General features: G+C 41.7%; 1 protein-coding gene across 2 annotated transcripts in view; it reads left to right on the forward strand.

Moving 5' to 3' along the window:
• The window catches only part of kif16ba (kinesin family member 16Ba), a 171,928-nt gene that overhangs the window by 54,562 nt on the left and 94,032 nt on the right, over positions 1 to 23,334 (forward strand). For both annotated transcript variants that reach the window (XM_059986193.1, XM_059986194.1), the window contains exons 8-12: positions 116 to 284; positions 430 to 561; positions 874 to 1,049; positions 3,482 to 3,547; positions 9,138 to 9,197. In XM_059986193.1, coding sequence (XP_059842176.1) covers positions 116 to 284; positions 430 to 561; positions 874 to 1,049; positions 3,482 to 3,547; positions 9,138 to 9,197 — 603 coding nt within the window. The remainder of the gene's footprint in view (positions 1 to 115; positions 285 to 429; positions 562 to 873; positions 1,050 to 3,481; positions 3,548 to 9,137; positions 9,198 to 23,334) is intronic.

Consider the following 23,334-nt stretch of genomic DNA (forward strand, 5'->3'; position numbering starts at 1 on the left):
TTTCTAAATGTACAATTGTTAATTTAAATGTCTGTGCTGTACAATAGCCTTTTTTTTAAAAAAAAAACATCATTGTGTGGCTCCAGAATAACAATTTTTTCAATTTAAATCCCAGGCCAAATTTGATGCTGAAATGCCTTGTGAAACAATTAGCAAGATCCATTTGGTTGACCTTGCAGGAAGTGAAAGAGCTGATGCCACAGGTGCAACTGGAGTAAGGTTGAAAGAAGGAGGGAATATAAATAAGTCTTTAGTCACACTTGGAAATGTAATTTCTGCTTTGGGTAGGTTCTTGATTCAATTTTTTTCTTGGACCTTTTATAATTTTGAGTATAAAACTGCTTTTAATATACACCAATTGATTGGTTTTGATTTTGATTTTCTGTGTTCTTTGAAAGATGATGAACTGAAGTGCTTTTGATTTAACAGCTGACTTATCTCAAGATGGGGTGAATTCTCAAACAAAGAAGAAACAAGTGTTTGTGCCTTACAGAGACTCTGTTTTGACCTGGTTATTGAAAGACAGCCTTGGTGGAAACTCAAAAACAATTATGATTGCCAGTAAGATTTTAGTTTTAAGATGTATATTTTCGAGATTTAACATACTCATTTTTGTTAGCTCATTAACTATTTCAAACTATATATGGTTGATTCAGAAATAATAATTGTTCAGATTACTTTAAAACAGTATAAGCAAATAGTGAAAAAATTGCCTTATGTGAAGCAGAAAATATTTTCAAATACATTGGCTTTAATTCATATTGCATAATACATGCAGAACTACATATTTGTAGAATGTGGCTATTTAAAGATGCATTCAATGTTGCTCTGTCAGGTCAATGTTTCACTATTTTTCATTATCATTTTTAATAGCCATTTCACCAGCAGATGTCAATTATGGAGAAACACTGAGTACACTTCGCTATGCAAACAGAGCCAAAAACATCATTAACAAGCCTACTATTAATGAAGATTCTAATGTCAAGCTTATTCGTGAGTTGCGTGCTGAAATTGCACGGCTAAAAGCTTTACTTGCTCAGGGGAATCAGGTTAGTTTTCATTTTGAGTTGTATTGATGATTTATTTCTGTTTTGGGGAAAGGGCTTCTGATTCCCAAGTATGATGACCTTGTTGCATTACAATCTCCAAGAATAATAGTTATACAACTAATGATAAATCAATTTATACTCACTTGTGATTAACTTGTACAAATTACTATTTTCTTATGTGAATTGTTATAGTAATAAAAATGTATTAATGACCCTTAGACAAGAAAAGTAATGTGCCAACTCTAGTCTTCTAGAGTTATAAACCTAATTAAGAACCTTTTTTGGGAATATAATCCACAGTGGATCATGATTAAGTATTATATGCCATATTTTTCCTTCAACAAAAAACCTGTAGATGGCAACCAAGATTTTCTTCTAATAATGAGCTTAAGTTATGGGTGAAATTTAAAACAATGGTGTGTATAATGCATTACCAATCTACGTTCACAAATTAAAACATATAATCAACCTAACATTTTCAGTTCTGTACCAACTCTTCAGGTTCAGTTTAGGTTAATTTTATTTTAATGATACAAAGTAGAGGATAGAAACTCTCTCTGGAGAGATACCCAGTTTCCTTAGTTGGGTAAAGGGTATTTTTTTCCATGCTGCATCCCTATATGACTGACTTTCTAACTATTTTTGTGTTACTGGTTTATTAGGTTGTATATTTTGAGCATTCAGTGCAGTTGAGTACTTGTGACAATTGCAAAGAGAATTTCTGCCACTGGCAATTAGTTAAACAGCAAACTCCAGCATAGTTTCTATGGAATGTTGGGGTTTTAATGTCCTGAAGGTTTTTAATCTGACTTGAGGATCAAATGCTTGTTTGATTTCCTTGTGCTGATTAGTATTAAATAATTAAGTAAAAATTTATGTTTTAATCTTTGGAATGTTAGCTCATTTTGAAAGAACAAGTATGAAAAGTTCATTAATGAAATATGAATTTGACAACTAAATATGCCACAGCTTGGCATCAGCTGACAAAGAAACTGATTATACACAGAATGCATTGACACAAAGAATTTAAATCACTAATGTGCGAAAATGAGCAAATCACTCCAAAGCAGTGCATAGTACAGATCTGATATCAAAAATAAGGGAGAATTAAGACTATGGGAGTTTTATTTTGTTCCTGGCTCCTGATCAAGAATTGCTTGAAGTATTTGAAATGTATACCATTTCTCATCAGTAATGGTTTTCAAAAGTACCAAGGCAGCTGACAACTAAGATTCATACTAGATTTGTTTATTCTAAGAAATACTACTTTTGATTTGCTTAGGAAGTGATGGAATTACCTTTTGAAAAATCAATGGCTATAAAAAAATCCCAAGTCATGTGGCCAGTTTTTCCCAGAAGAGGATGACTTAAGAGGGTGATTAGATATATCATTGGAGAAAATAATAAATAAGTGATTGGAAATGAGCTTGCTATTGAAAGAGACTGGAGGAATCAGAATCCTGAAAAAATGAATAGTTAGATGATTCATACTGAAGAAGATTTAAGAACAATAGAGGGTCAGAGAATTGAGAAAAGAGAACATGCATAGAGACATTTGCAGAAAGGTGTGTCAGTGTGCCAACTTAAGACACCTATTACTGTGGAATGGAAAGAAGATTGGGCAAGATCTTTTATTAAGAACAGACAATATAGTAACAACAATAATCTTGGACTGGGTATTGAAAGTCTCTGGGAAAATGTCAAAGAAAAGTATAGAAGGCTGCAGTAAATTCAGAGGTTTTCAAAGATGGAAGCTGCAGCCAAGCAGGAAAACAATACATGTTTATTAATTAGGAATATTTTGACGCTGGATTTGGAAGTACCATTTTTAAAGTAATGCCATGATTCAATTTTGATAATCATATTTTATTTGTATCTGATTTATCAGTGGTTATATTTTTTTGTATCTGTGCTGAATATCAAATAGGTTTCTTGTTTCAATAGAGTATTGAACTATCAGCTACATTTGAAAATACAGGCTTATTTCTACTGAAAACTTAAAAATACAGGAAGAATTATGTACTTGTAGAAAACAACATGCAAAATTGCGTAATTAAATATGTTATTGTTTTATCTGTATTTCTTTGCCAGTTAAGAGAAAGAATGGTATGTACTTCAGTTAGCTTTGGAAAGAAAAAAAGGGATGTCCAGTATATGTAAAAAAAACTAGAAGTGAGGCAAATTTAAATTACAGAATTTAATTTTTAACATGGAACATTATAGCATAGGAACACTACCCACATTTGATATACGCAACCACATTTTAAATATGTGGGGTAGAAATGTTACATCTCAATGTTCTGTACAGCTTCTATATGGAACATTGAGAAGTAACTACAGTTCACTAATTGGACACCTATCTCTGCCACATTGCCACCTTTCTTACTTAATGTGTGTGTTAACTGCACTAATCTTGTTTATCTTTCGTTCAGATTGCATTGTTGGATTCTCCAACTGCTTTGAGCATGGAGGAGAAGCTGCATCAAAATGAAGCGAGGGTAAGGAATGTTACAGTATATGTATTCCTTCTTGGATTGAATTTTTAAAATAAATCTGTTAGTTAGAAAGAATGGAATTGAAGTTTGGTCCAACTGTGTATAAATTGATTTCTAATAATATGGCAAAAAATATTTACAAAACCAGTTTGGTTTGCAAATTACACTGAATGAGGGTACGTGAGATGTTTTAACAAAAGGGTTTAGTTAGAATTTGATGCTTTAAAATCAAAATTAGATTTTTCTTGTATTGTTCTTGGATAACTTGCAGTTTTTCACCTTATTACTTTGTTTTGTGATGCAAATCAAGAGTGACAATGTTTCTTTATTGCATACACTTCCACTAGCTAGCTCATGCACAGCTTTCACTTTTATGAAATTTGATTCCTGTTTTCAAATAATTATTATACAAAGTAAGGATACACAGAGAGACATTTTGTTTTTGTTAACGAGCTAATATTGAATGATAATCCTCGGAAATCGTGTGCATTCCACATGTTCTGACAAAGACATGTATTTTCACTTAATAGTGATAAGCTCGTCTAGAATGTTACTCCAACTTTAGGCTTTTACTGAATCTTTGAAGTTATTTTTTTTAAATGAAGCTATGAGAAGGCAAGTGATTCTGTGAAAAAACAATCTTGCTATTGCAAAACATTATCTTATATATTGCAATTTTCATTTCCAGTGGCAAAACCAGTGAACTATTTTGAGTTTATTGGCTCAAGAGCAAATTTGCAAGGATTCTGTTCTTTGACCTTAATCACAGCAATCTCTCAATACCTAGGGGGATCTATGCTTGGTTATCAAAGTTCTTAAATAAAATATTGCTTAACATAGATCACTATGCAATGGAAGATACAGTCTATTTCATGGCTCACAAAAGAAAGACCTCAAACACTTATGTAGTTTCATGTGTTCATAATGCTTTCTCATAAATTACAGTGTGGAAATAAGCAACTAGTGTTAGCTAACCTGCATTGATGGTTTTCTTACTCAAACCTTTTCAGCATAACCTTCTATTCCCTTCTTATACTTTGGATGCAGATGCTTATTATCATTCATTTGAATGGGCTGGTGAAGTGTTTCAAGGTATTGAGTATGGCTACTTGTTCCTGAACCAGGTTAGGTGTGCACGCATCCTTTTGCTGGTATGAAATAGGGACTGATCACACGTAAGGCAGTTGGCATTCGATTTTGGGTCATGTTACTCCAACATGGCAGCAGAAACAGCTCTATTAGTACCAAATGCCTGCTTGTTTCTCACCCTGCCATAGAGAAAAATGGCAGAGAAAGGATGAATAACCAAATGAAAGAAAACCTATATGAGGTAGACAAATGAAAAGTATAAAATGAATATAAAGTAAAAATTACCTAAAAGAGAAGAAGTGAAGGAATCCTAAACGAAGGTGGCAAGGGACATCAAAAGGATTTGTTCTGATATTCCCAAGAAATTCTCTATATAGAAAAGTCTTTCTAAAGCTTGCATGAAGTCTTGCAATGGTAGTTAAAACGCAAAGCCATCAATTTTAAAGGAAGATTATAGTGAAAGCATACTGGGGCAAAAAAATACTGTGATATCTGTTAGTAATTGGGTCCTGAAGTTCAAAGTTTCTTGCAACAAAATTAACATCACTGCTTGAAATATGTTGATCTGAATTCAAAGTAACTAAAAACACAGAACTGCAAAGTTTAGGTGGGTAAAAGGATGAAACTTTGATTAGACCTCTTGCTAGCTTTAACCCAAAGTTCTTATTAGTCTTAAAGAAGAATTTTGACAAAGATTATTGAGCCACCCAGCTACCTGCCCAGACTTGTCTGGTGAACTTGTCTCAAATATTTTGTTGCACTTAATTAGTGCGTGGTTATTTTTTATTGTTACTTGAGTGTTTTGTGGAAACTCCATTAATTAGATGTTATATCTTTGTAAGGTCCCAGTAATCAAAACTAGATCACTTTTTATTTGACGAAATACTTCATATCCATGCTAAATGTTGCTGGAAGAAGAGACGTTCAGAGAACTGATAGATACTATGAAGAATTTCAAACTTATTTGCAACTAGTGTGCATTTTTTAAATGCACAGCATTTGCAGACCTGCAGAATAGGGTTTCACATATTGTTCTCAGTCTTTGTCAATAGTCAACCTGCAAGGCTGCAAAGGCTAAGCAGCTAATTCTGGGTCAGGAATATTTTCCTGAATTTTTTTTATATTAGAATTTTACTACTGACAATTTTTTAATTACTTCTGATTTTATCTTCCCTGGCTAAGACACATAAAGTAGACCTGAATATCAATTCAAAGCTCAAAGTAAATTTATTCCGAAAGTACATATACAATGGCATGCAAAAGTTTCGGCACCCCTGGTCAAAGTTTCTGTAACTGTGAGTAGCTAAGCGAGTAGAAGATGACCTGATTTCCAAAAAGGATAAAGTTAAAGATGACACATTTCTTTAATATTTTAAGCAGGATTACTTTTTTATTTCCATCTTTTACAGTTTCAAAATAACAAAAAAGGAAATGGGCCCGAAGCAAAAATTTGGGCACCCTGCATGGTCAGTACTTGGTAACACCCCCTTTGGCAAGTATCACAGCTTGTAAACACTTTTTGTAGTCAGCTAAGAGTCGCCCATTCTTCCTTGCAAAAGGCTTCTAGTTCTGTGAGATTCTTGGGCCGTCTTGCATGCACTGCTCCTTTGAGGTCTATCCACAGATCCACAATGATGTTTAGGTCAGGGGACTGTGAGGGCCATGGCAAAGCTTGTGCCTCTTGAGGTAGTTCTATTTAAAAGGTTCAAAGGAACATCTAAACAAGCCTGTTGCATTTTGGAAACAAGATCTGTGGACTGATGAAGTTAAAATAGAACTTTATGGCCGCAATGAGCAAAGATATGTTTGGAGAAAAAAAAAGGGTGCAGAATTTCATGAAGAGAACACCTCTCCAACTGTTAAGCACAGGGATGGATCGATCATGCTTTGGGCTTGTGTTACAACCAGTGGCACGGGGAACATTTCACTGGTAGAGGGAAGAATGAATTCAATTAAATACCAGCAAATTCTGGAAGCAAACATCACACCGTCTGTTTACAAAAAAGTGTTCAAAAGAACAGTGCATGCAAGACAACCCAAGAATCTCACAGAACTAGAATCCTTTTGCAAGGAAGAATGGGCAAAAATCCCCCAAACAAGAATTAAAAGACTCTTAGCTGCCTACAGAAAGTGTTTACAAGCTGTGATACTTGCCAAAGGGGGTGTTACTAGGTACTAACCATGCAGGGTTCCCAAACTTTTGCTTCAGGCCCTTTTACTTTTTTGTTATTTTGAAACTGTAAAAGATGGAAATAAAAAAGTAATCTTGCTTAAAATATTAAAGAAATGTGTCATCTTTATGCCTTTTGGAAATCAGGTCATCTTTTACTCACAGTAACAGAAATTTTGACCAGGGGTGCCCAAACTTTTGCATGCCACTGTATGTCCCATGTACAACCCTGAGATTCACACTAAATACAAAAAAACCCATGGAATTAATGAAAGACCACATCTGTCAGGACAGACAAACAATTAGTATACAGAAGACAACAAACTGCAAATGCAAGAAGAAAGAAATAATAACAATGAAGTATAAATAAGCAATACGTATTGAGAACATGAGATAAAGGATCCTTGAATGTGAGTCCAAGGTTGAGGGAACAGTTCAGTGAAGAGGTGAGTGAAGTTAATCTACTCTGGTTCAAGAGCCTGATGGTTGAGGGATAATAACTGTTTCTGAACCTGATGATGTGAGTCCTGAGGCTCCTGTACCACCTTCCTGATGGCAGATGTAAAAAGAGAGCATGGCTTAGATGGTGGATCCTTGACAATGGATGCTGCTATCCTGCAGCAACACTCTGTGTGGATGTACTCAATGGTGAGGCAGGGCCATATCCACGACTTTTCCATCTCTGATTCCCCGATGAAGACGGGCTCATGGACCTCTGATTTCCTTCTCCTGAATAGTCATCTTCAGGACATGCCACAGCATCTCAATTGGGTTAAGATTTGGACTCTGACTTGGCCACTCCAAAGAACAAATTTTCTTCTTTTTAAATTATTCTGTTATTGATTTATTCTTGTTGCAGATCATTGTCTCCTTGCATCATTCAACTTCTATTAAGCTTCAGGTGACGGACAGCTACCCTGACATTCTCCTGTAAAATATCATGCTACAATTTTGAATTCATTGTTCCTTGAACAGCTACAAGCTGTCCAGGCCCTGAGACAGCAAAGCAGCCCAAACCATGATGCTCCTTCCACAAATCTTTACAGTTGGGATGAGGTTGTGGTGTTGGTGTAGAGCCCCTTTTGCTTCAAACATAGTGGTGTGCATTTCTGCCAAAATGTTCAACTTTTATCCCATCTGTACACAGAACATTGTCCCAGAAGTGTTGTTGAACATCCAGGTGGTCTTTTAAAAATTTGAGATGTGCAGCAATTTATTTATTTATTGGAGAGGAGTGGTTTGCTCCTTGCTGCCCTTCCATGAACACCATTCTTATTTTTCTTGTAATGTTTCTTATAGCGGATACATGAACAGAGATATCAGCAAGTTCTGGAGATTTCTGCAGGGCTTTTGCCATTACTCTTGAGTTCTTTTCCACCTCGTTCAGCATTGCACATTGTGCTCTTGGTGTGATCTTTGCAGGATGCCAACTTGGGAGAGTACTGAATTTCCTCTATTTGTAGACAATTGATCTTACTGTTGTCTGATGAACACTTAGGTCTTTAGAAATCCTTTTATAGCCTTTTCCTGCTTCAGGCATCTCTACAGTTCTTTTTCTAAGGTCCTCTGAAAGTTGTTTAGATTGAGGCATAGTGCAAATAAACAGATCTTTCTTGAGAAGAGCAGGCTCTATTGGTAACCTGACTGTCTTTTTTATGGGGCAGAGTTCCTCTACAACCCACACTTGCAATCTCATCTCATTACTTGGAAAATTTGACTCCAAACAGCTTTTGTAGAAGGCATTACGCCAGAGGTTCATATACTTTCTTGAACCTGGACTGTTAATGTTTAAATGGTGTACTCAATATTGATGAGAAGTACAATTGTTTGTGTGTTATTAGTTTAGACAGATTGTGTTTGTTTATTATTGTGACTTAGATGAAGATCAGACCATATTGGATGACTAATCAATGCAGAAAACCAGCTGGCTGCAAAGGGTTCGCAAACTTACTCTTGCAACTGTACCTTCATCTGCTTAAAGGTGCTGTACCTGCATGCTCGAGAGTTAAGTCTGCTGAATCTTTCAGAAGATTGTGAAATCACTAGTTTGTTAAGACTGTTCAAAAATGTGTTGCTTGAAGGTAAGTTGCAAACTGCAGTTTGCAAAAAGGGTAGTGTAGAAGTTTTGTAAGCTTCCCACAACACATTGCCATGGTTCGCTGTGCCATTTGCAAAAGAGGACTGTGATGTAAGCCTTATTGATAGCTATTTCCCAATATGATGAAAATATTTCTCATTGACTGATTATCAGAAACTATCCCATCAGCCATAATTAGACATGTACTGAAGTTTTATTTTTTGGATCTGAAATATTTTTAAATTGCTGTGTGACAGGTTGAAGAGTTAACTAAAGAATGGACAAATAAATGGAACGAAACTCAAAATATCCTTAAGGTAAGAAATAATTTGATTTTTTTAAAACTAAATTGACAATTGGTATTTACTGTAGGGTATTCCCATACAGTTTGAGGGCTATACTGTTATGAAAGTGTATGATTTATTAAAATTCACAGCTGCCTAATTATTACATACTACAAATTTTAATACAATTCCTGTTGTGCTATGTTACCATGAACTTGCAGAAATAGATCTATCAAAAGGTTAAGCACTTTCTGAATACCAATTCTGAGACATATTAAGCTATCTCTGTAAATGCATTTCAGTATTGTGCATGAGTGTGAGACATAGGATAAGATCTTTTTATAAATGCTGCTGTCTTTGTGATAATTTGGTAGAACAGCAGCTCCTAATACTTTGCAAGTAATGCACAGTGAAATGTGCTGATTGAAAATGTTTGGCAGATGGTATTACAGAATGAGATGATTTTGTTTTTACGAGTGTCAAGAGGTTGTAGGCTGTAATTGTAGTATTGTAGCGGTGTGCTACATGCAGCACTAAAATTACGACACGGAGTCGGTAACTGCAGTCGAAGGAAAAAACTTTATTCGAAATCCTCAGCCTCACTTTTAAGCCTCCCTCAACCTGCCCCCCGTGGCGCAGAGGCTCCAAAGCTCTGTGCTCGCAAACCCCCGTAGGCTATCTAATTGTGAGCCGGTTCGGATGTGCCAGGAAATGGGTCGAGGTCAGCCTCTGTGCCGAGGTGCCGGAAACTTGGCCGGTTGCGCCAGGTCCACATGGGCCGGTTTGAGTCGGTCCACCGTGAAAACCTCCTCTTTCCCCCCAACGACCAGCACTAACGTGGACCCGTTGTTCTGGAGCACCATAAATGGCCCCTCGTATGGCCGCTGTAGCGGTGGCCGATGCCCGCCCCTTCGTACAAACACAAACTTACAGTTCTGCAGGTCTTTGGGTACACAGGTCGGGTTCCGCCCGTGCTGTGAAGTGGGTATGGGGGCCAGGTTACCGAGCTTCTCGCGTAGTCTGCCCAGGACTGCTGCGGGATCTTCCTCTTGCCCCCGTGGGGCTGGTAGGAACTCCCTGGGGACGACCAGGGGCGCGCCGTATACCAACTCTGCCGAAGAGGCGTGCAGGTCGTCCTTGGGCGCTGTGCGGATGCCGAGTAGGACCTAGGGAAGCTCGTCCGCCCAATTGGCTCCTCACCGGCGGGCCATGAGGGCCGACTTCAGGTGACGGTGGAAACGCTCCACTAGCCCGTTCGACTGTGGGTGGTAGGCAGTTGTGTGGTGCAGCTGAGTCCCCAAAAGGCTGGCCATAGCTGACCATAGGCTGAAGGTGAACTGGGCGCCTCTGTCGGAGGTAATGTGGGCCGGTACACCAAAGCGAGATATCCAGGTGGTGATCAGGGCTTGGGCGCAAGATTCGGAGGTGGTGTCGGTGAGCGGGACTGCCTCTGGCCATCTTGTGAACCGGTCCACGATAGTCAGGAGGTGCCGCACTCCGCGCGACACTGGCAGGGGGCCCACGATATCCACATGAATGTGGTCAAAACGCCGATGGGCGGGATGGAACTGCTGCGGTGGGGCTTTGGTGTTCCGCTGCACCTTGGCCGTCTGGCAGTGCATGCACGTTTTGGCCCATTCACTGACCTGTTTGCGGAGTCCATGCCAAATGAACCTGCTGGAAACCATCCAGACAGTCGTCGGGATGGAGGGATGCGCCAAGTTATGAATGGAGTCGAAAACACAGCGCCGCCAGGCTGTCGGGACGACGGGATGGGGCTGGCCGGTGGCGACGTCACAGAGTAGGGTCCTCTCACCCGGGCCTACGGGGAGGTCCTGGAGCTGCAAACCGGAGACTGCGGTTCTGTAACTCGGAATCTCCTCATCCGCCTGCTGTGCCTCTGCCAGTGCCTCAAAGTCTACCTCTTGGGAAAGGGCATGAACGGTAGGGCGAGAGAGCGCATCCGCCACGACATTGTCCTTACCCGAGACGTGCCGGACATCCGTTGTGTATTCAGAGATGTAGGATAGGTGGCGTTGCTGGCGGGATGACCAGGGGTCGGACGCTTTTGTAAACGCAAAGGTAAGCGGTTTGTGGTCTGTGAACGCGGTGAAGGGTCGACCTTCTAGGAAGTACCTGAAATGCCGGATTGCCAGGTAGAGCGCCAACAGTTCCCGGTCGAAAGCACTGTACTTAAGCTCGGGTGGCCGCAGGTGTTTGCTGAAAAACGCCAGGGGTTGCCAGCGACCTGCGATGAGTTGCTCCAGCACCCCACCGACTGCCGTGTTAGATGCGTCCACTGTGAGGGCAGTAGGGGCATCCATTCTGGGATGTACTAGCATTGCGGCGTTCGCCAAAGCTTCCTTCGTTTGAACGAAAGCGGCGGTGGACTCCTCGTCCCAGGTAATGTCCTTGCTCGGACCCGACATCAGGGCGAACAGGGGGCGCATGATCCAGGCAGCTGAAGGAGGAAGCTGTGGTAGAAATTGACCATACCTACGAATTCCTGAAGGCCTTTGATCGTGGTGGGTCGGGGGAAGTGGCGGACGGCATCTACCTTAGCGGGCAGAGGGGTTGCCCCGTCTTTAGTAATCCTGTGGCCCAGGAAGTCAATGGTATCGAGTCCGAACTGGCATTTGGTGGGGTTGATTGTAAGACTGTACCCACTCAGTCGGGCGCAGAGTTGACGGAGGTGGGACAGATGCTCCTGACGACTGCTGCTGGCTATGAAGATGTCGTCCAAATAGATGAATGCGAAGTCCAGGTCCCGTCCCACCGCGTCCATTAACCGCTGGAACGTCTGTGTGGCATTCTTCAGGCCGAACGGCATGCGGAGGAACTCGAAAAGGCCAAAAGGGGTGATGAGAGCCTTTTTGGGGACGTCGTCAGGACGCATTGGGATTTGATGGTACCCTCGGACGAGGTCGACCTTGGAGAAGATTCGTGCGCCGTGCAGGTTTGCTGCAAGGTCCTGAATGTGCGGCACAGGGTAGCGATCCGGTGTGGTAGCCTTGTTCAGCCTGCGGTAGTCGCCGCACGGTCTCCAGCCTCCCGTCGCTTTGGGCACCATGTGCAGGGGGGAGGCCCATGGGCTGTCGGACCGCTGAATGATCCCCAATTCCTCCATCCTCTGGGACTCCTCCTTCGCCAGTCGGAGCTTGTCCGGGGGAAGCCGCCGAGCGCAGGCATGGAGGGGTGGTCCCTGGGTCGGGATGTGGTGCTGTACGCCGTGTCGGGGCATGGCCGCTGTGAACTGCGGTGCCAGAACCGATGCGAAATCCGCCAGGACCCTGGTGAAGTCGTTGTCGGACAGCATGATGGAGCCGAGGTGAGGGGCTGGCAACTGGGCTGCACCCAGGGAGAACGTCTGAAAGGTCTCGGTGTGTACCAGTCTCTTCCTGGGCAGGTCGACCAGTAGGCTGTGAGCCCGCAAAAAATCCGCACCCAGAAGCGGTTGGGCTACGGCGGCCAGTGTAAAGTCCCACGTGAACTGGCTGAAGCCGAACTGTAGCTGCACCTGACGGGTGCCATAGGTCCTTACTGTGCTGCCGTTCACGGCCCTCAGGGGGGGCCCCGGTGCCCTGCTGCGGGTGTCGTAACTCGTCAGAGGTAAAACGCTGATCTCGGCACCAGTGCCGACCAAAAACCGGCGTCCCGACCTTCTATCCCACACATACAGGAGGCTATCCCGATGGCCAGCTGCCGTAGCCATCAGCGGCGGCTGGCCCTGGCGTTTCCCGGGAATTTGCAGGGCGGGCGACAACGGCGGGCTTCTGCGCCCCACCGCTGGTGGTAGAAGCACCAGTGTTCATTGGGCCGGGGGTTGGCGGGCTCTGCGGCCGGGCCAGGACTGGTTTGCTGCTGGGAGCGTGGCTGGGAGATCTGTGCGATGGACGCCCCGCTCACCTTTTTGGCGTTCCACAGCAAGTCCGCCCGGGCTGCCACCTTCCGGGGGTCACTGAAATCCGCGTCGGACAGCAGCAGACGTATGTCCTCGGGCAGCTGCTCCAGGAATGCCTGCTCAAACATGAGGCAGGGTGTGTGTCCGTCGGCCAGAGACAACATCTCATTCATTAAAGCCGATGGAGGTCTGTCGCCCAAGCCATCCAGGTGCAGTAAACGGGCAGCCCGCTCGCGCCGTGAGAGTCCGAAAGTCCTGAGGAGCAGGGCTTTGAATTCCGTGTACTTGCCGTCTGCCGGGGGCGACTGTACGAACTCCGCGACCTGGGCCGCTGTGTCCTGGTCGAGGGAGCTCACCATGTAGTAGTAGCGGGTGTCTTCTGAGGTGATCTGGCGAACGTGGAATTGGGCTTCAGCTTGCTGGAACCATAGGTTCGGTCGCTGTGTCCAGAAACCCGGCAGTTTCAACGGAACCTCATGAACAGAGGCGGCGTCGGTCATTTCTGGTCCAAAAATCGTTTGGACCGTCGGGGTCACCAATTGTAGCGGTGTGCTACATGCAGCGCTAAAATTACGACACGGAGTCGGTAACTGCAGTCGAAGGAAAAAACTTTATTCGAAATCCTCAGCTTCACTTTTAAGCCTCCCTCAACCTGCCCCCCGTGGCGCAGAGGCTCCAAAGCTCTGAGCTCGCAAACCCCTGTAGGCTATCTAATTGTGAGCCGGTTCGGATGTGCCAGGAAATGGGTCGCCACAGTATCTTTGGAGAGAATATTTGTTTGGCCATTAGCTTTGGGGAATATAGTTTGTGCTTATCTGATACAATTAATTATTCCCTTGTTAAATTTTGATGTGTGCTTTCCATATTATGTGCAATATGTTGACAGATTGGAATAATTTAAGTAAAAAATGATGAGTATTATTGTGTTTGGAGCTATAATTGCATGTCTTTTTGAGATATTGTGTATCCTTACTAAATTAGCAATACTTTGGGTTTGTGTTGAAGTTTACTTGCGTAAGTACATTTATTATCAATTTTTATTAATGGGTTATACCTGCTGAGGTAAGGCATGTAGTCTTGATTGGTGTACTTCATTTAATTTTAGCTACTATCAAGGAGATGTTTCTAGGCATTATGCATCTGCTAATTTTTACTTATACAGCAAAATTCTGATAATCCACTATCCACCCATTTGGAATTCTTGATTGTTTGGCATCTAATTGATTAGACAGTGTTTCCTGCACTGTCTTCCCACTCACCATATACCAATTACAGCTCGGAAACAGGCCATCTTGGCCCTTCTAGTCCGTGCCAAATGCTTACTCTCACCAGTGCCCTTTTCCCGTGCTGTTATAAAACTGACTGGGTTCATTGGGAAATGTATTATAATTATAAAAAGTGAATCAAAAATGTGTTTGGGGTATTAAAATAAGTAACATCCATTGGTCTGGAAAATTCACTAATCTAGCTCCACGAAAGTCTAAGCATTTTAGGATTATTGGAGTTTTACTGCATATTGTGCATATTAATTCCATGATAAAATGAAAGTAGCAGTAATGTCTCAATTACTTGTTCAAATATAATGGTACTAATTGGTTTCAGTGACATTCCAATACATTATTTGCTGAGACAGACCCATAAAATTAAATCAAAACAAAACAATTCTCTCTCATTGTCTTTCCACCTGTTGGGCATGATGGAGACTGGTCTCTCCCTTTCCGTTTTCTAGCTCTTTTTTCACCTGATGATGCTTGTATTGTTATCAAATGGTGGGGAAAATCCAGGCAATCTGTCAATGCATGGAGTAGGCTTTGCCAGTACCCAGCAATAGCCCACACTCACATAGCTGACCAGAATGCAGCTCTCAGCCCCATATCACTGTGCTGAACTGTCATATCTCCCATGTCAACCTAATGGTGACTCTTTGATTTTACAATAGGTACCCTTTTTCCTGGGCCTTGCTGTGGGAAGGGCAGGTATCTGCACTAAATTCCTGGTACAGTTGTGCTGTCAATAAATAGTGCACAATACTTTATAATGTTTTAATGACTTTTCATAGCAAGAATAATTAATGCTGGCCTCATAAGAACACTTCCAGAGCAGTAAGTGAGGTGCCAGTATAAAACAGAATGCTGTTCCACTGATTATTTACAAATGGATTTGCCAGTGGTTTCCACCCTCTCACGGGCTACTGAAAGATGATGCAGCTTGACATCATTGGTTTGTTATTTGCATAATAGTGATTTAATATTTGGACAGCAATGCAGAGATCATGCCTGGGACATTCTTTACTGACCCATGCTACCTTACTCAGTCCTGAATCAGAAGTCTGATTATTCTAGTATGTTTGTAGCATTTGATGTTTTACATAATATATGTAGTATAAAAATGATATAAACTATTAGATATGTATACACATGTGTGTGTATCTCCTTTTTGACACAACAAAATTATTCATACAAAATGCAACAACATGATCATAAACAAAGAGATTCTTATCTAATTGTGGAGGCAGCTGTTTGATGGTGATCTCATTGTAATAGTTTAAGCCTCATGATACATGAACCTATGTCAGTGTCAATTAATATAGGTTAAAATCTCACCTTCAATTTGTTTCTCATTATGGATACTGCCTCCTATAGAATGTTCATATTAGTGACTGTACTGGAATTGGAAAGCAATGAATTTCTGTTGAGTCAAAGAAAAATGAACTAATTTGATATGAGATCTAGTTTCTAAAAGATGTTAAAACATGACATAATTAATAAAACATGCTTTTCTGTGGTTGTAGAACATGTGGTATTTAGAGATGTTTGTATAAAGACAAATGCATCTTATTCAGAAAATGTTATTATCCATTTTCTGCAATGTGTAAAAAGTAAGTTTTTTTTAGAAAGGCATTGCATGAATATTTTACAATTTCAGGTTACTGATACTGAAATAAGAATACATTAAGAAAAGTTTGTTATATTCAAAATGAGCAGCTCTTTTGTTACGTCAATCAGTTATGGCTATACATATTCCATTATTCAATCATTACTATCAATCTAGGGATGGAGGATTGAGAAATGCAGAAAGGATGACCAGGAGTAGCCCCAGCCATACCACGATATCATGAGATTTTGGCCTTGTGAAGCAGAAATATATGCCTACTTGTGTGCTAAACAACAAAACCAGCATGCATGAGATCAAGTTAAACGATCTTGCAAACAATGGATCACATCAAAGTTCTGCAGTCCCACCACATCACGTTGTGAACAATTAAGTGCTAACGGTAGAAGGATGCTCCGATGTCACCTCCATCCTCAACAATGGTGGGGTTCAGCATATGTATGCAAAAGAAAAGGCTGAGGCATTTGCACCCATTTCAGACGAAAGTATCAAATATATGATCCATGTTGCCTTTATTCCTGAAATCCGCACCAACACAAGCCAGTCTCAACTAATTTTATTCATTCCATCTGATTTCAAGAAGTTGCCAAAAGCACTGAATATAGTAAGACATATGAATAACAGCTTTTAGCCATGTTACTCCAGTGTAATTGCAATACTGCCATCTTATTTGACAATGTGAAAATTTTCAATGTTTGTCCATTCACAAAACCAGGAGAAATCTCCAGCTTACTAACAATCTGTCTACTCTCAATGTCAAAAAGACAATGTTAACTGTCATTAGCAGTGTAATCAAGTGTCCTGCCAATAATCTACTCACCAGGACCAGTCAGCTCCAGGCCTTATCACAGATCAGGTCCAAATTTGAATCCAAGAGCTGAATTCCAGTAGCAGGGTGAGAATGGCTCTTCACAAGGCTTCAGACCACCTGGGCAATACAAGCACGTATGTCAGAATATTCATCATCTAGAGCTCAGCGTTTAATACCATCTTTCCCACAATCCTGATTGAAAAGTTACAGAACCTGGGCCTCTGTACCTCCCTCTGCAAATGGATCCGCAACTTCCTAACTGAAAGACCACAGTCTGTGCAGATTGGTGATATCATCTCTTCCTCACTGTTGATCAACACTGGTGCACCTTGGTGTGTGCTTAGCCCACTACTGTACTTTCTCTTTACCCATGACTGTATGGCTAGGCATAGTTCAAATACTATCTGTAAATTTGCTGATGATACTATTGTTGGTAGAATCTCAGATGGTGATGGGAGGGCATGCAGGAGTGAGATATACCAACTAGTGGAGTAGTGTCAGCAGCAACAACCTGGCACTGAATGTCAGTAAGACGAAAGAGCTGATTGTGGACTTCAGGAAGGGTAAGACGAAGGAACACCTACCAATCCTCATAGAGGGATCAGAAGTGGAGAGAGTGCGCAGTTTCAAGCTCCTGCGTGTCAAGATCTCTGAGGATCTAACCTGGTCCCAACATATCGATGCAGTTATAAAGAAGGCAAGATAGTGACTTCATTAGCAGTTTGATGATATGTGGTATGTCAAAAAGTACACTCAAAAACTTCTATAGATATACTGTGGAGAGCATTCTGATGGGCTGCATCACTGTCTGCTATTGGGAGGGGGGTGCTACTGCACAAGACCGAAAGAAGCTGTAGAAGGTTGTAAATTTAGTCAGCTCCATCTTGGGTACTATCCTACAAAGTACCCAGGACATCTTCAAGGAGCAGTGTCTCAGAAAGGCAGCATCCAGTATTAAGGACCTCCAGCACCCAGGGATTGCCTTTTTCTCACTGTTAGCATCAGGTAGGAGGTACAGAAGCCTGAAGGCACAGACTCAGTGATTCAGGAACAGCTTCTTCCCCTCTGCCATCTGATTCCTAAATGGATATCAAACCCTTGGACACTACCTCACTTTTTAAATATAATTTCTGTTTTTGCATGATTTTTAATCTATTCAATATACATATACTGTAATTGATTTACTTATTTATTATTATTTTATTTTATTTTTTCTTCTAGATTATGTATTGCATTGAACTGCTGCTACTGGGTTAACAAATTTCACAACACATGCTGGTGATAATAAACCTGATTCTGAATGACTGCTGTTAACATTTAAGACACCTTTTGAGTTTGGCATCAAGTTACCTTGGTAAAACTAAAGTCAGTGGGTATCAAAGGGATATACTTCTATGGCTGGAGTCGTAACTCATACAACAGAGATAATTCATCCTAGATCAAGGACAATACTGCAGGAATTGCTTAGCACATCTTCAGCATTCTAAATGCCATTGAATAAAATTGCCCATACCTGTATGCATCATCAGGCATAGACTGGAAAAAAGGGTCAAAGCTATGTTTACATTTTAGTGCCCAGCAGTGACCATCTCCAACAAAAGAGCTGCTCTAACTACTTATCCCAGGCATTTAGTGGTAGCATCCATGCAAAATCTCACAATGTCAATAAATTGTGAGCCGCATTATGATTACTGCCTGTGCCACGCGACAGTGAGAGTTGGAATGGAATGAGGTGGAGGATAAATGCGTGGCTGAGAGATTGGAGCAGGGGGCATGGATTCAAGTTTCTGGATCATAGGGACCTCTTTTGGGGCAGGTGTGACCTGTACAAAAAGGACGGGTTGCACTTGAATCCTAGGGGAACCAATATCCTGGCGGGGAGATTTGCTAAGGCTACCGGGAGACTTTAAACTAGAATGGTTGGAGGGTGGGAATCAATTTGAAGAGACTAGGGGAGAGGCGGTTGGTTCACCAATAGAGAAAGCTAGTAGACAGTGTGTGAGGGAGGATAGGCAGGTGATAGAAAAGGGGAGCGCTCAGACCAAAGATATGGGGAGAAGGTATTGTTTGCACTGTTAGGGAAAAACAGAGAGGAAGAGGTGGAGAGTTTCTTAAATGCATCTATTTTAATGCTAGGAGCATTGTAAGAAAGGTGGATGAGCTTAGAGCATAGATTGATACCTGGAAATATGTTGTAGCTATTAGTGAAACGTGGTTGCAGGAGGGGTGTGATTGGCAACTAAATATTCCTGGATTTCGTTGCTTCAGGTGTGATAGAATCGGAGGGACAAGAGGGGAAGGTGTTGCATTGTTTGTCAGAGAAAATATTGCAGCAGTGCTCCAGCAGGATAGATTAGAGGGCTCATCTGGGGAGACTATTTGGGTGGAATTGAGGAATGGGAAAGTTGTAGAAACACTTATAGGAGTGTATTATAGACCACCTAATGGGGAGTGAGAATTGGAGGAGCAAATTTGTAAGGAGATAGCAGATATTTGTAGTAAGTACAAGATTGTGATTGTGGGAGATTTTAATTTTCCACACATAGACTGGGAAGCCCATTCTGTTAAAGGGCTGGATGGTTTGGAGTTTGTAAAATGTGTGCAGAATAGTTTTTTGCAGCAATACATAGAGGTACCAACTAGAGAAAGGGCAGTGTTGGATATCCTGTTAGGGAATGAGATAGGGCAGGTGACGGAGGTATGTGTTGGGGAGCACTTCGGGTCCAGAGATCACAATACCATTAGTTTCAATATAATTATGGAGAAGGATAGAACTGGACCCAGGGTTGAGATTTTTGATTGGAGAAAGGCTAAGTTTGAGGAGAAGTGAAAGGATTTAGAAGGAGTGGATTGGGACAATTTGTTTTATGGGAAGGATATAATAGAGAAACGGAGGTCATTTAAAGGTGAAATTTCGAGGGTACAGAATCTTTATGTTCTTATTAGGTTGAAAGGAAAGGTTAAAAGTTTGAGAGAGCCATGGTTTTCAAGGGATATTGGAAACTTGGTTTGGAAAAGGAGAAGATCTACAATAAATATAGGTAGCATGGAGTAACTGAGGTGCTCAAGGAATATAAAGAATGTAAGAAGAATCTTAAGAAAGAAATTAGAAATGCTAAAAGAAGATATGAGGTTGCTTTGGCAAGTAAGGTGAAAATAAATCCAAAGGGTTTCTACATTTATATTAATAGCAAAAGGATAGTGAGGGATAAAGTTGGTTCCTTAGAGAATCAGAATGGACAGCTATCCGTGGAGCCAAAAGAGATGGGGGAGATTTTGAACAATTTCTTTTCATCGGTATTCACTAAGGAGAAGGATATTGAATTGTGTAAGGTAAGGGAAACAAGTACGAAGAACATAGAATAGTACAGCACATTACAGGCCCTTCAGCCCACAATGTTGTGCTGACCCTCAAACCCTGCCTCCCATATAACCCCCCACCTTAAATTCCTCCATATACCTGTCTAGTAACCTCTTAAACTTCACTAGTGTATCTCCCTCCACCACTGACTCAGGCAGTGCATTCCACGCATCAACCATTCTGAGTGAAAAACCTTCCTCTAATATCCCCCTTGAACTTTCCTCCCCTTACCTTAAAGCCATGTCCTCTTGTACTGAGCAGTGGTGCCCTGGGGAAGAGGTGCTGGCTGTCCACTCTGTCTATTCCTCTTAATATCTTGTTTACCTCTATCATGACTCCTCTCATCCTCCTTCTCTCCAAAGAGTAAAGCCCTAGCTCCCTTAATCTCTGATCATAATCCATACTCTCTAAACCAGGCAGCATCCTGGTAAATCTCCTCTGTACTCCTTCCAATGCTTCCATATCCTTCCCATAGTGAGGCAACCAGAACTGGATACAGTACTGCAAGTGTGGCCTAACTAGAGTTTTATAGAGCTGCATCATTACATTGCATCTCTTAAACAATATCCCTTGACTTATGAAAGCTAACACCCCATAAGCTTTCTTAACTACCCTATCTACCTGTAAGGCAACTTCCAGGGATCTGTGGACATGTACCCCCAGATCCCTCTGCTCCTCCACACTCCCAAGTATCCTGCCATTTACTTTGTACTCTGCCTTGGAGTTTGTCCTTCCAAAGTGTACCACCGCACACTTCTCCGGGTTTAACTCCATCTGCCACTTGTCAGCCCACTTCTGCATCCTATCAATGTCTCTCTGCAATCTTTGACAATCCTCTACACTATCTACAACACCACCAACCTTTATGTCGTCTGCAAACTTGACAACCCACCCTTCTACCCCCAGGTCCAGGTCGTTAATAAAAATCACGAAAAGTAGAGGTCCCAGAACAGATCCTTGTGGGACACCACTAGTCAGAAATCCTCCAATCTGAATGTACTCCCTCCACCACAAACCTCTGCCTTCTGCAGGCAAGCTAATTCTGAATCCACCTGGCCAAACTTCCCTGGATCCCATGCCTTCTGACTTTCTGAATAAGCAGACTGTGTGGAACCTTGTCAAATGCCTTACTAAAATCCATGTAGATCACATCCACTGCGCTACCCTCATCTATATGCCTGGTCACCTCCTCAAAGAACTCTATCAGGCTTGTTAGGCACGATCTGCTCTTCACAAAGCCATGCTGACTGTCCCTGATCAGACCATGATTCTCTAAATGCCCATAGATCCTATCCCTAAGAATCTTTCCCAACAGCTTTCCCACTACAGATGTAAGGCTCACTGGTCTATAATTACCTGGACTATCCCTACTAACTTTTTTGAACAAGGGGACAGCATTCACCTCCCTCCAATCCTCCAGTACCATTCCCGTGGACAACGAGGACATAAAGATCCTAGCCAGAGGTTCAGCAATCTCTTCCCTTGCCTCGTGGAACAGCCTGGGGAATATTCCGTCAGGCCCCGGGGACTTATCTGCACTAATGTATTTTAACAACTCCACCACCTCCTCTCCCTTAATATCAACATGCTTCAGAACATTGACCTCACTCATATTGTCCTCACCAACATCAAGTTCCCTCTCAGTGGTGAATACTGAATAGAAGTATTCATTGAGGACCTCGCTCACTTCCACAGCCTCCAGGCACATCTTCCCACTTTTATCTCTAATTGGTCCTACTTTCACTCCTGTCATCCTTTTGTCCTTCACATAATTGAACAAAGCCTTGGGGTTTTCCTTTACCCTACTCACCAAGGCCTTTTCATGCCCCTTCTTGCTCTTCTCAGCCCCTTCTTAAGCTCCTTTCTTGCTACCCTATATTCCTCAATACACCCATCTGATCCTTGCTCCCTAAACCTCATGTTTGCTGCCTTCCACCTAACTAGATTTTCCATTTCACTTGTCACCCATGGTTCCTTCACCCTACCATTCTTTATCCTCCTCACCGGGACAAATTTATATCTAACATCCTGCAAGAGATCCTTAAACATCGACCACATGTCCATAGTACATTTCCCTGCAAAAACATCATCCCAATTCACACCTGCAAGTTCTAGCCTTATAGCCTCATAATTTGCCCTTTCCCAATTAAAAATTTTCCTGTCCTGTCTGATTCTATCTTTTTCCATGATAATGCTAAAGGCCAGGGAGCGGTGATCACTGTTCCCCAGATGCTCACCCACTGAGATCTGTGACGTGACCCGGTTCGTTACCTAATACTAGATCTAGTATGGCATTCCCCCTAGTTAACCTGTCAACATACTGTGACAGGAATCCATCCTAGACACACCTAACAAACTCTGCCCCATCTAAACCCTTTGGAACTAATCAAGTGCCAATCAATATTAGGGAAGTTAAAGTCACCCATGATAACAACCCTGTTATTTTTGCGCCTTTCCAAAGTAGAGTAGTTATGGAAACTATGATGATTAAAGAAGAGGAAGTACTAGAGCTTTTAATGCATATAAAAATCGATAAGTCTCCGTGTCCTGACAGGATATTCCCTAGGACCTTGAGGGAAGTTAGTGTTGAAATAGCAGGGGCTCTGACAGAAATATTTCAAATGTCATTAGAAACGAGGATGGTGCTGGAGGATTGGTGTATTGCCCATGTGGTTCCATTGTTTAAAAAGGGTTCTAAGAGTAAACCTAGCAATTATAGGCTTGTCAGTTTGACGTCAGTGATGGGTAAATTAATGGAAAGTATCCTTAGAGATGGTATATATAATTATCTGGATAGACGGGGTCTGATTAGGAGCAGTCAACATGGATTTGTGTGTGGAAGGTCATGTTTGACAAATCTTACTGAATTTTTTGAAGATGTTACTAGGAAAGTTGACGAGGGTAAAGCAGTGGATGTTGTCTACATGGACTTCAGTAAGGCCTTTGATAAGGTTCCACAGAGAAGGTTAGTTAGGAAGGTTCAATCATTAGGTATTAATATTGAAGTAGTAAAATGGATTCAACAGTGGCCGAATGAGAGATGCCAGAGAGTAGTGGTAGATAACTGTTTGCCAGGTTGGAGGCTGGTGACTAGTGGTGTGCCTCAGGGATCTGTACTGGATCCAGTATTGTTTGTCATATGCATTAATGATCTGGATGATGGGGTGGTAAATTGGTGGTAAAGATGATACTAAGATAGTTGGCG

The sequence above is a fragment of the Hypanus sabinus genome, chromosome 12, assembly GCF_030144855.1.
Source record: "Hypanus sabinus isolate sHypSab1 chromosome 12, sHypSab1.hap1, whole genome shotgun sequence".
NCBI lineage: Eukaryota > Metazoa > Chordata > Chondrichthyes > Myliobatiformes > Dasyatidae > Hypanus > Hypanus sabinus.